This window comes from Silene latifolia, chromosome Y (genome assembly GCF_048544455.1).
Source record: "Silene latifolia isolate original U9 population chromosome Y, ASM4854445v1, whole genome shotgun sequence".
NCBI lineage: Eukaryota > Viridiplantae > Streptophyta > Magnoliopsida > Caryophyllales > Caryophyllaceae > Silene > Silene latifolia.
Window position 1 is genome coordinate 301,080,995 of NC_133538.1, and position 11,634 is coordinate 301,092,628.

The window sequence follows — 11,634 nt, forward strand, 5'->3', positions numbered from 1 at the left end:
AACGGTATAACAAACGATGAAAACCGACCTTCCAAACTCCGGGATTTGCTAACAATGCGATTAAAGGGATGAACGTACTTGCTTTGTCTCTTTGACAGTAATTTAGGTTTTGAAAAGTGTTTAGAATGATGACGGAAAAGATTATATACCTTAATCGCATAATTAACAAAACCCGAGAAATAACTCCCCGTAAACCGGCTACTCGATCGAGTAGCTAAGGTACTCGATCGAGTGCCCCCTTACTCGATCGAGTATCCTAGTTACTCGATCGAGTACCCAACAGGTCAGAAACTATTTTAAAACGCAACTCACCCTTACTCGGCAGAGTAAGGCCTACTCGATAGAGTACCCAAAGACTCATAAATACGGAGTATTACAAAAGGCTCGCCAGCTTGTGAAAAGGAGTCGTACCCGAGGCATCTCAGGATACGTCACTAGTACAAAAATGGCCTACGGCCACGGTTAAAAATGACCTAAGGCTACGGTCGTACAACCGTAGCAAATCTGGGGGTAGCTTTAAGTAGAGAAGAAAAGGCTACGGTTCACAACCGTAGCCAAAAGTGCATAAAAAGCTACGGTCCTAATAATTAACCGTAGCCAAAAGTGAACATTATGCCACGGTCTTCAGGACTACAACCGTAGCCACAAGCCCACGTCCAAAGTGGCTGGTGCCCACCACTATTTGTGCTTATTACCCTGCAAAACTGTAATCGCAAACCATCATTTGTGCCAGCTATTTTGCAAAACTTCTAGTCGCAAATAAAAGCCACCTATATACAATTTACCATTTCATCACCATCGGAAGCAAAATCACTTGGGTCTATTTTATAACAAAAAAGCATCGTGCTGAGTATACATTCGTATTTTCCAAATACAATTCAAGTTCCTCAACAACATAAGTTAATTAATATTTTACGGCTACAAAATACATCCTCAATCACCCCCAAAAAATGATAAGAAGTCCGGCCAGATTGATAGATCACCCGCCATATCTCTTCATGCTTCTCTTGAAAACTTGGTGACCTTCAAATGTCTTATTTCACCTATATGTAAAACTAAATAAGGATACGAGAAAATGAAGATAGATTGGTAATAAAAAGGGAGAAGGGAGTAGATTTTGAAGACAATGTATAATCATTAAACAAGTTTGCAATATGAATGGGATGTAAACAAGATTCTATCAACTCCCCAGTTCCATCGACACAAATGCCATTTAAAGATAGTTAAAAGCCGTCAATTGTACACTATTCCAACATAATTTTAGCAAGAAACTAAGTAGAGATGAACATGACTCAAAGTGATGAGTATGATATAATTACCTAGAACTAGAGATGGTTCGTCATCAAATAAGTAGCCCATAAATCTCGAACCTCGTTCACTTCTTCAACCGGATAAGCCTTTTTTTATCCAAACCACTATCAATACATCAAAACATAAATATGTATAATTGAACGTGACAATAAAAAAAATTGTATCGTCTGTCAAAACTTGTCATTTAAATATTAAATACCTTATTATAATCAGTTATATTCTGATTGTAGTGCCTCACAATATCTAACATGTACCGCATAACATAATAACCGCACTCTGTACCTCCAGGTTGTTGGTGACACTAAAAAAAACCAATATCAAAAGGTTACTCCATTTTCAATTAGGTTACTCCATTTTCAATATAATAGAACTATAAAACGGAAAATTTGCCATGTAAGGGACAAATTTGCTACAAGATACCTAGATGGTAAATGGGATGGAGATGATCATAAATATACAACAAAGAATGAGTATGAATGGTATAGAGAGCAAGAGCCTAAATGCGGTATACGAATGGTGTGGAGGGCTATCCCAAAACATTCTATTATCTAATGGATGATACTAACATGAACATTTTTTTCATGTGCACCTATAGTAGAATCGTTATACAACTGGTAGAAAATTGGAGCAAATGCAAGACAAATGTCATAAATCTAATTCAAAGGAGCAATGCGAGGAACAAAACAAAAATGCATAGACTGTATTATGGAATTGTTGTTTGTATAAGATATGGACTCAAAAAATACAATTGCAGTTGAGCATACCTAAAAATGCAGCAAAATAGATCATCTGAACTGTTGAAATAGCAATGAGATAGATAACTAGGCTAAAAACTTACTTCCAAATTGCTCCATTTTAATGACATCCCTGATTTCAAAGTATAACCTCCACGAGCCTTAAAACCTCGAAACGCACTATAAAAAATATAATTATTGATGGTTAAACTGAGAGAGTTTATAAAAGTGCGTATGTATAGTATTAGTAAAATACAAGAGTGCTTTACATACTCTTGTAAGAGGTATTTAAAGGTCACATCACGTTTTTTAGACAAAGGATCACAAAAATACGCTTCTTGTACAAGTGGACAAAGAATTATCAGCGTCCAATGCATTCTACATATATAATTAAAACATCAAATTTAAATAAATATTCACAAAAAAAATAAAAATAAAAATAAAGATCACCAAATTGGTAATATACTTACGCTTGACAAAATGGTACTAAGACGACACCAATATTTTTCATTTGATACAAGCTATTTTCCACATACTTCATTACTTCATCATTACGCTCTTTATCATCGCCTATTTGAGATATGATTGTTGGACATAAAAAAGCAATAGAAGACGAGCCTTCATTTTTTTCTTCACAGTGCTTTTGTAAATACCTTACATACAAAAAAAATATTAGAATCACACTAATATAAAGTATTTATATATACTTTGAATTTAGTATATGGATAAAGAGAAGATATGTACTAACTTACAACATGAACAACTGAATACATGACACATTCAAGAAAGCCATGCGAAGTAGTTGGTTAATATCTTCCTCCGTTACAAATATAGTTTTATCCGTCTCAAAGGAAAATACTTTTGATGGCAAGATTACGTCAAATATTTTTGCTTTAGGAACCATTAAGGAAAGCAAATCATGTAACTTCTTACATTCAGGTCCAATAGCCGATGTATAATCATCAATCTTAGGCTCACTTGTTGGTCTGATCATAGACCCTTTTGAAGTTTGTTTTTGTGTCTTGGTAGCTGAAGGTCTAATGAAAAGTGATTCCTTACGGAAAAGATCGACATTATTAGAATAACAATAACAAGAAACAATAGAAAAAACTTCCAACTAATGATGCTACTGATTAATGAATATTCTCACATTTCCACTAAAAAAACAATTATAGAGCTTTATAAAATTTAATCTATATGCACCTCGTCTCCAACCACAATTAGCTCCTTCGGCCACTGGACAAAACTTCCGGCCGCATCTACTACAAGCTCGAGAAATTGTGTGGGAACAGGAAGTGGGGCAGTACCTTCCAAAACTTTATCTATTGACACTCTCACATTACCAACGAGTAATGACGTACCATGGACTAACTGTGTGTCATCTTCATTTGGGCAAACAGTAGCTTCAGCAACGTTGAAAATCACCCCATCATGAATACAAGTTAGTCGACACTTTGTTGGCTCCTAAAAAGTAAAATAAAATGTGTATCAAAATCAAATAACTAGTTCGTCAGTTGTTACTTTGTTTGTCAAAATAAATATGGAGTAAAATTAAAGTAATGATCTTAATACAAAAATACCTTTAACTCGATGGGATTAGGCGCAGTTGTTGGCTTGATGACACTATTAGAATAACAATAACAAGAGGTTAGACAAATAACTAGTTATCTAGTGTTACTTTGTTTGTTAAATAATAAATGATTCATAGTACAAAAATACCTTTAACTCCTTAGGATCAGGGGTTACATGTACTTCTCTGCTCCACTCTACAATTTTTACCGGGTTGACAGATTGACAACTACTCTGATATTCATCATAATCGTCCGGTAGCTTCAATCCTAATTTCTTTAATATGCCAGTCACCTCTTTATGAATAAGGTGGCTAAAGTTCTCTTGAGTTTCCTTTTGTATTCTCTGCGTAATTTCAGCTACTTCTTGATCAGATATTCCGTTAGGTCTTTGAGAAGTCCGATGCGATGTTCCAAACACGTCCTTGATAGTAACTCTTGCACTAAATCCTCTCACTCGACCCGAGTGTTCCTTCTTACCTAGGCTACGTGACAAGACGTCATCATATCTATTTGGAACAAATTCTCCTGAAGCTACCTTCTTGTTCCATTCAGTCTGATATGATACAAAACAAAGTTACATAATAATAGTCATATTATTTCTTTTAACCATTTTAACTTAGTAGCATTATATAAAATTTTAACTCAATACTAGAAGCAACAAACTGAAAACTGTTCCCCATATGTTCTATCAATGTCACCCTTGTGAGTGAGAAGTTCAGATCCTAGGAACGACACATTGAGGTGTATTAACTCAATACTTGACAGTCCTAATTAAATTGACTTAAATTGCTGAATGAATAAGGGAGCAGGTGAAGACTAAATGGAGAAGTCTGATACTGAACCTAAGAGATAAGAATTGGGTGGTAATAACTCTGACTGAACAAAGCATAACCATTTCTTCGACAACTTCTTGAGTTTTCTTATTTGGAACTTTCCCATCAGATTTAGTCCTTCCCTTAATCCAACGCCAACTACGATCAAGAAATAAATCGCTCACGGATTTTGGTGAAGATGAAGACGTGGAAGATTCGGCTACCCATTCAGCCACTCTTTGGTTATATCCCCGCCTACCCATAAGATGAGGATGCTCACTCTGCTTACGACTTTCTGAAGCTTTCCTACTTTTTTCCTAAAATAAGCAAATGATGATGTAAAAAAAATATTAACGGAAGGAATCTATAATACGTCCACATTGTTCGTAAAAATCATAACATCACCTTGAATTCTTCGGTCTCTCGGGATTTTTTAAATTTCTCCCAATCAGCAGGTTCAATAAAGTTATAATAATCAGCCGGCGAATCATACTTGGGATGTTTGTTACGTATATACTTCGGAGTCAATTTTCCCTTAAAATCCTTCCACTTACTCCCACAAGAACATAGCACATACGCTTTATGTCTCTCATGAATTTGGTACTTTTTCTAAAAATATAAAACGAAAGTAAATCACAGCTATATCTAAACATAACCAAGTAAGTTTGAATGGAAAAGTAATAACAAATAAAGAGACTTACAGCTATAACTTCCCAAAGTAAATTTTTAAGACCAACATCAACATCTTTATCCCAATCATCAAAGGTGATTTTCACTTGACTACGAACCTTTCTACCGCAATAACTTGCAAACTTAGTAGCAAATTCTCCCGTTGGACAACCAGGATTATCCCATGCTAGAGGAAATGGACCTTTACCTTCAAGCTTCTTCAATTTAGTAGGTCCTCGTGTTCGCTTTTGTTTAGGACGACTTCTTTTTCTATTCTCCATCTTATTTATATTTTCATCGGCAGAGGTATCACTACTGCTACCACTCTCGGAATTATCCTCCATCATAAAATTCCTACAGAGTAAACATCACTTAGAGCAAATATAAAGCATGTAAACTATTAAAATCCAAATAATATATGACCATATAAATGTTGCTTTTACCTGTTTCTAATCACCACATTTCTGCAACCAGGTATTTATTTAATGTTAACCTTTAAACATAAGGACTAAAAAAGGAGGAAGTTACACAGGAATAGACAAAATAGAATATATAGAATAAAAACATAACAAGTTTTATTTTGTTGAAAATGTAAGTAGTATTATATCAAGGCCTAAAAAAGGCAAGCACCAATACATCCAGTTTGACACAACTTCAAGTAGTAGATTGAATTTAAAGTTCAACAAATAAAATCAACTCGTCATATAGTTAGTTTAATTTGCCTCTTCCCAAATGCCCTCATTATGATCATCTCTTACATAATTAACTAGGGTGTCATTTTCAGGGGGCATTCCTGGCAATCAATCAGAAAAAGGAGGAATATCATCAAATTGATCATATTCTTCCTCGTCATCTACATCATCCACTCCAAGAATACGTCTCTTACCTTGAAGCACAACATGCCACTTATCATTTACTGGATCCACGACATAGAAAACTTGTTTTGCTTGTGAAGCCATTATAAGAGGCTCATTCTTGTACCCCGGCCTACTAAAATCTACCAATGTAAAGCCATACTCGTCTACGCGTAAACCTTTCTTACTATCAACCCATTTGCATTTGAACAAAGGAATCGTGAATATTGCATATTGCAACTCCCATATGTCTTCAATGATCCCATAATAGGGCATTTGACTATGAACAGGTGTACTACCTCTAGTGCCAAATTCAGTAGATGAAGCCACTACTGTAACTCCACTATTTTGCATTGTACTCTTACTATCTTGACGCTCGGTATAAAAACAATAGCCATTGATATCATACCCTTCAAATGATTTAACTTCATTATTTGGGCCATAAGCTAACCATTTAACGGTTTCACCCACTGTATCAGGAGTATTTGACAACTCGCCCAGCACTTTTCCCCTAAACCATTTCACAAAGCACTTGTTATGTTGTTCAGCTAACCATTTCTCACTCTTCAAGGGATGTTCCGCCCTTAATGTTTGCATGTGTTCCTCTAGGTAAGGATGAACTTCAGTAAGATGTTGTAGACATGGAAATGAGCATTACTAAGTTCTTCACAATTGAAAGACACCCAATTTGCTCCAATAGTGCCTTTACCCTCAAGTCTCCCTTCATGTCGAGATTTTGGAAGCCCAAATGGTTGAACATTTGCCAAATAATCTTTACAAAACCCAATAACCTCTCCGGCTATGTAGCCTTCAACAATACTAGCATCCGGCCTATATCTATTAGTTGTATACCTTTTCAAAATACCCATATATCGCTCAAACGCATACATATCCCTTAAGTGTACGGGGCCTAATATCTTAGCCTCCCTAACCAAATGTACAACCAAATGTACTAAAATATCGAAAAATGAAGGGGGGAAATACATCTCTAACTGGCACAAAGTTTCAACGACGTCTGCTTGCAACTTATCAAGTGAGTCTGGATCAATCACTTTGCTATAAATCGCATTAAAGAAAAAGCAAAGTCTTGTAATTGCACATCTGACATCTTTAGGCAACACTGATCGAATGGAAACGGGCAAAAATTGTTGCATTATTACATGATTATCATGAGATTTTAGACCAATCAACCTCAAATCCTTCATTGAAACAAGATAAAATTTTCATATTGGAAGAATAACCATGTGGTACCTTAATACCACGAATGCACTCACACACAATTGTTTTTTCCTTCTTAGACAAAGTATAGCAAGCTGGAGGAAGATATGCACGCTTTCCATTCTCATGTGGTGCCAACTCTTTCCGAATTCCCATCTCCTCAATATCTTTCCTTGCTTTATACCCATCTTTAGTCTTTCCAGGGATATTAAGAAGTGTTCCGATAAGACTTTCAGCAACATTTTTTTCAACATGCATAATGTCAATACAGTGTCTTACGGGCAGATGTTGCCAATATGGAAGATCCCAGAATATAGACTTCTTATATTTTGCATTCTTTAGAAAACGGTTGGGTTTTCCATAAATAACATTAATATCTTTGACTTGTTTAAATACTTCATCTGCCTCTAGTGGAATAGGAGCCATTTTATTCTCCACCATCCCATTGAATGCTTTTTTCATCTTACGACAAGGGTGATTTCGTCGCAAAAATCTTCGATAGTGTGTGTAAACATTCTTACCACTATAAGTAAGCCAAGGACATACGGTTCCCTCATCACATATGGGGCAAGCTTTTTTCCCTTTAACCGAGTATCCAGACAAATTGCCATATGCAGGAAAATCATTTATAGTACACAACAACATAGCATTCAATTTGAAATCAACTTTTTCAACTGCATCATACACCATCACCCCTTCATCCCACAATAATTTCAAATCATCAATGAGAGGCTCTAGATAAACATCTATATCGTTTCTAGGTTGCTTTGGTCTTTGTATAAGAAGTGACAACATCAAGTATTTGCGCTTCATACACAAATAAGGAGGAAGGTTGTAAATACAAAGAAGGACAGGCCACGTGCTATGCTGACTACTTAAAGTAGAGAAAGGGTTCATTACATCTGTGCAAAGGCCCAAGCGCAAATTTCTAGAATCCTTGCCAAATTCTGAAAACATTCTATCAATTGTTCTCCATTGAGGCGCATCAACAGGATGTCTGAGGTTGCCATCTTTTTTTCTCATTTCTGAATGCCACCTTAACTTCTTAGCTTCATTTTCATTAGCAAAAATGCGCTTAAATCTTGGTATTATAGGTAAATACCACACCACCTTTGCTGGAGAACCTTTCTTTGCATAGCCTTTCTTTTTCTCACAACTGTCATCCTTGTCCTTCACCCGATATCGTGATGTCCCACACTTTGGACATTTATGCAAATCCTTGTATTTTTTACGGTACAAAATACAATCATTCGGACATGCATGAATTTTTTCATAGTCACAACCTATTGGACACATAACTTTCTTGGCTTCATAAGTAGATTTTGGAAGAACGTGACCTTCGGAAAGCATGTCATCTAAGAGTTCTAACAAGGCTGTGAAACTCGTATCGCTCCACCTATTTTCCACTTTTAAAGACATTAAATTCATTACAGCAGATAAACGGGTGAATTTATCACAATTAAGATACAAAGGTTTCTCCGCATCACTTAGCAACCTCTCCAAAACACGTGGCTCGTCCTCAAAATTAACTTGCACGTCATCAATCAAGCTATCTATTCGGTCCCTTTCAATATCATCATCATTAACATATTCTCGTGTCTCTTGTCTACCTATTTCTATTCCAGAAATACCTATGGGTTCACCATGAAATATCCAACGTGTATAATCTTTTACAAATCCACGTAAAACTAAATGATCCACATAAACATCGGGAGTTAACACTTTTTCCAAATTTTCACAATCAATACAAGGGCATAATATGCGTGTCTCTCCTTTTCTAAGTGCATTCTCCACAGCACATCTCACAAATTTCTCTTTCACCAAATTCCGAAATTCAAGAGTTGAACGTTTCATATTATACATCCAACTTCGATCTATGGCTAGAAAAACTTCGATCTATGGCTAGAAAAACTGTACCTAGAATTAATTAAAGAAACATATCAATAGGAAAGGGGATAATAATGTCACATAACATATTTTGTGTTGGTAGGGAACGTTCACTACTACTATTATAAAACTCGTCAGCATCAAAATGCCTTTTTTTAATCACATGGCCTGGTTTAATATCTTCGTCTTAATTGACAAAAACTCTAACTTTTGAAAGAAAAAGATTTATTTGAAGAAGAATTAAAGAATATAAGTTCCCAAAGACGATGAAGCTAATGTTGATGGATTTGTACTTGGTCCATAGCAACATCAATTCCGGAAAAAAAAAATTTGGTCGAGCCAACCCAAGTCCCGCGTTCCAAACATGAAACTTTGGTTTCATTCGGCTCACCGAGCATAAGCGACCGGACGAAATGAGTCTCCGACCAAAACTAACGAACCAAATGAACCAGAGAGTCCTTTTCAGAACTAAAATAATGAAGTGTTTGAATCCCCGAATTAAAATATTCAATTAGTGTGATTAAAGAAAACCAGAGCCCCTAATCCCAAACATAATTAAAAAAAAAACTAATTCCTAGAACATTATAAAAATGCCAACTTAACATTTACAATGTGCATATTACACATATTTTGATGATTTAAGAACAATCAACTAAATACATCAGAGTATAAGTCACATGCTTTCACAACTAATTGCCCTATATTTTAAATTGAAAAGCTGTATAACTCTAAACTAAAGCGAGTACAATAAGAAAACAACAACAAATTAATTTATCATTTCAGTTAAATAGTCAGATTCACCAAAATACCAGACACAAAGGCAATTGCAAAAATCTGATTTAAGGGTTGACTAATGGACGACTATACGTAGATGACATGAGCACATACAGTTGTATCAGCGGCCATGAAATGGCGTAAGTTGGTGACTTTCTAGACAACTTATAGTACAAATAAACTTCCGAGTCAACTTTGAAGGTGCATAATTCTACTTCCTATCACCTATGTTACTATTCCAGAAACATGGACTCTATTTTCCCTTCACAATAGAATCTTCTTATAACAAAATTTGCAACAAATGATGTAAACCACGCCTCAAAAACTTAGGAAAGAATTAATTAAAGCGATTGAAACATGATTTATATGATTAAGCTGTTCTAATTTCAATCAATTACACAAATAAATTCAAATTAGACGCCGACACTATGACTTTTAGCAGAGAAATTCCACCTACAACATTCCAATTCAATGAATACACCATGTAGGTATAAAATAACAATATTCCGACAAAATAACATTGCAAAAGCACAGATTTTGGCCTACTTGAGTATTGCGAGTTTGCGACTACAGAAGAAGACCAATTGTAACATCGTACAACAGGCGCGAAACAAAAATAAGCTGACTCTAAATTGAAAAGAAAACCCCTAAATTTTACTAACCCTAAATTAAATTAATAAGCAAAAATTAAATAACTATATAAAAGAATTTATTTGTTCAGAAAAAATACCCTAAATTTACTTTGAGTGAGGCGGTGGTGGTGCTGTCGTTGTGAGCGGAGTGAGATTACTGGTGTTTGCGACAAGCGGTATGATGAGTTGTTCAGGAATTGAAGAATCGATTTTGTTTAATTTTCTCTTTTTTTTGAAGGGAGAATGAATTGTTTACTGATATGAGAGGAAGTTGTATATTAGAGTTAAGAGTTTTATGAATTGTTTAATGGTATGAGAGGAATTTTTTATTAAGAAATATAATAAGGCATAGATAAATTGGACTAATATTATTAGAATAAGGCACTATAAAAGTGCAGCGCCAAAATTTTACGAGCTTAGCGCCAATAATTCATTTTATAAATGGCTACGGTCTTTAATAGCCGTTGTCTTTTAGTGTATATAAAAGATTTTTAGCTACGGTTTCGAAGTTGAACCGAAGCTTTTTCTTTCTTAGTGCACATTTGGCTACGGTTCTTTGCAACAACCGTGGCCTTTTATAATAGGCTACGGCTATTTTTAGTGACCGTAGCCTTACGTACTAGCCTATTGTCACTTTTGTACTAGTCCGTCCTTAAGTTGTATCTTGTTTGCAGACAAAGGCTCGCCAGCCATATGCGTTGTAAGGCTCGCCAGCCATCTATGGTCGAATGATCGACTGTGGAAAATAGCATGTGTGACATCCATTTAAAAATCGGCACTCGCTAGGGAGTTGGAAACTTCTCAGGACTCGCCGGGGATATGAGTTGCCGCTCTTTGGGAGGTAGCGTATGCCATATAATTGACGCGGTTAAAGCCCTTGGACTTCACGGGTCGGCATTTATTGGGAAGAACCCAGTACTCAGTTGGAGTGCGTTTTTCATCTCAATATTATCTACATGGTTAGTGACCACACAAATCCGCAGTCGCATAGACAAGCATGTAGCATGCAAGCATATAAGCACGTACACACATAAGCATGTGAGCAGTTGGCATATAAACAACTAGCATGTAATATCTCACACGAGAGGAGATAGAAGTTTTGAAAGTTGTGAAGTTTAATATTGAGTCTTCTTACTCTTAGATCCGTGATTTGATAGATTGGAGACACGTGA

At 35.7% G+C, this 11,634-nt stretch overlaps 3 protein-coding genes across 3 annotated transcripts; all 3 read right to left on the bottom strand.

Moving 5' to 3' along the window:
• Positions 1 to 798: 798 nt before the first annotated feature.
• On the bottom strand, positions 799 to 2,806 carry LOC141626238 (uncharacterized). The gene is made up of 6 exons (XM_074440163.1): positions 2,516 to 2,806; positions 2,319 to 2,423; positions 2,150 to 2,225; positions 1,511 to 1,612; positions 1,320 to 1,415; positions 799 to 1,043 (listed from the first exon to the last, which is right to left on the bottom strand). Exons 1-5 carry the CDS (start codon positions 2,584 to 2,586, stop codon positions 1,404 to 1,406), a joined length of 366 nt encoding a protein of 121 aa, XP_074296264.1. The 5' UTR covers positions 2,587 to 2,806; the 3' UTR covers positions 799 to 1,043; positions 1,320 to 1,403.
• A 347-nt stretch (positions 2,807 to 3,153) lies between these two features.
• On the bottom strand, positions 3,154 to 10,824 carry LOC141626236 (uncharacterized). Its single transcript, XM_074440162.1, has 7 exons — positions 10,561 to 10,824; positions 5,130 to 5,451; positions 4,834 to 5,037; positions 4,509 to 4,745; positions 3,765 to 4,169; positions 3,626 to 3,668; positions 3,154 to 3,509 (listed from the first exon to the last, which is right to left on the bottom strand). Exons 2-6 carry the CDS (start codon positions 5,442 to 5,444, stop codon positions 3,642 to 3,644), a joined length of 1,188 nt encoding a protein of 395 aa, XP_074296263.1. The 5' UTR covers positions 5,445 to 5,451; positions 10,561 to 10,824; the 3' UTR covers positions 3,154 to 3,509; positions 3,626 to 3,641.
• LOC141631031 (uncharacterized) lies at positions 7,119 to 9,023 on the bottom strand. Its single transcript, XM_074443757.1, has one exon. The coding sequence runs from the start codon at positions 9,021 to 9,023 to the stop codon at positions 7,119 to 7,121; it is 1,905 nt and encodes a 634-aa protein (XP_074299858.1).
• Positions 10,825 to 11,634: the final 810 nt, after the last annotated feature.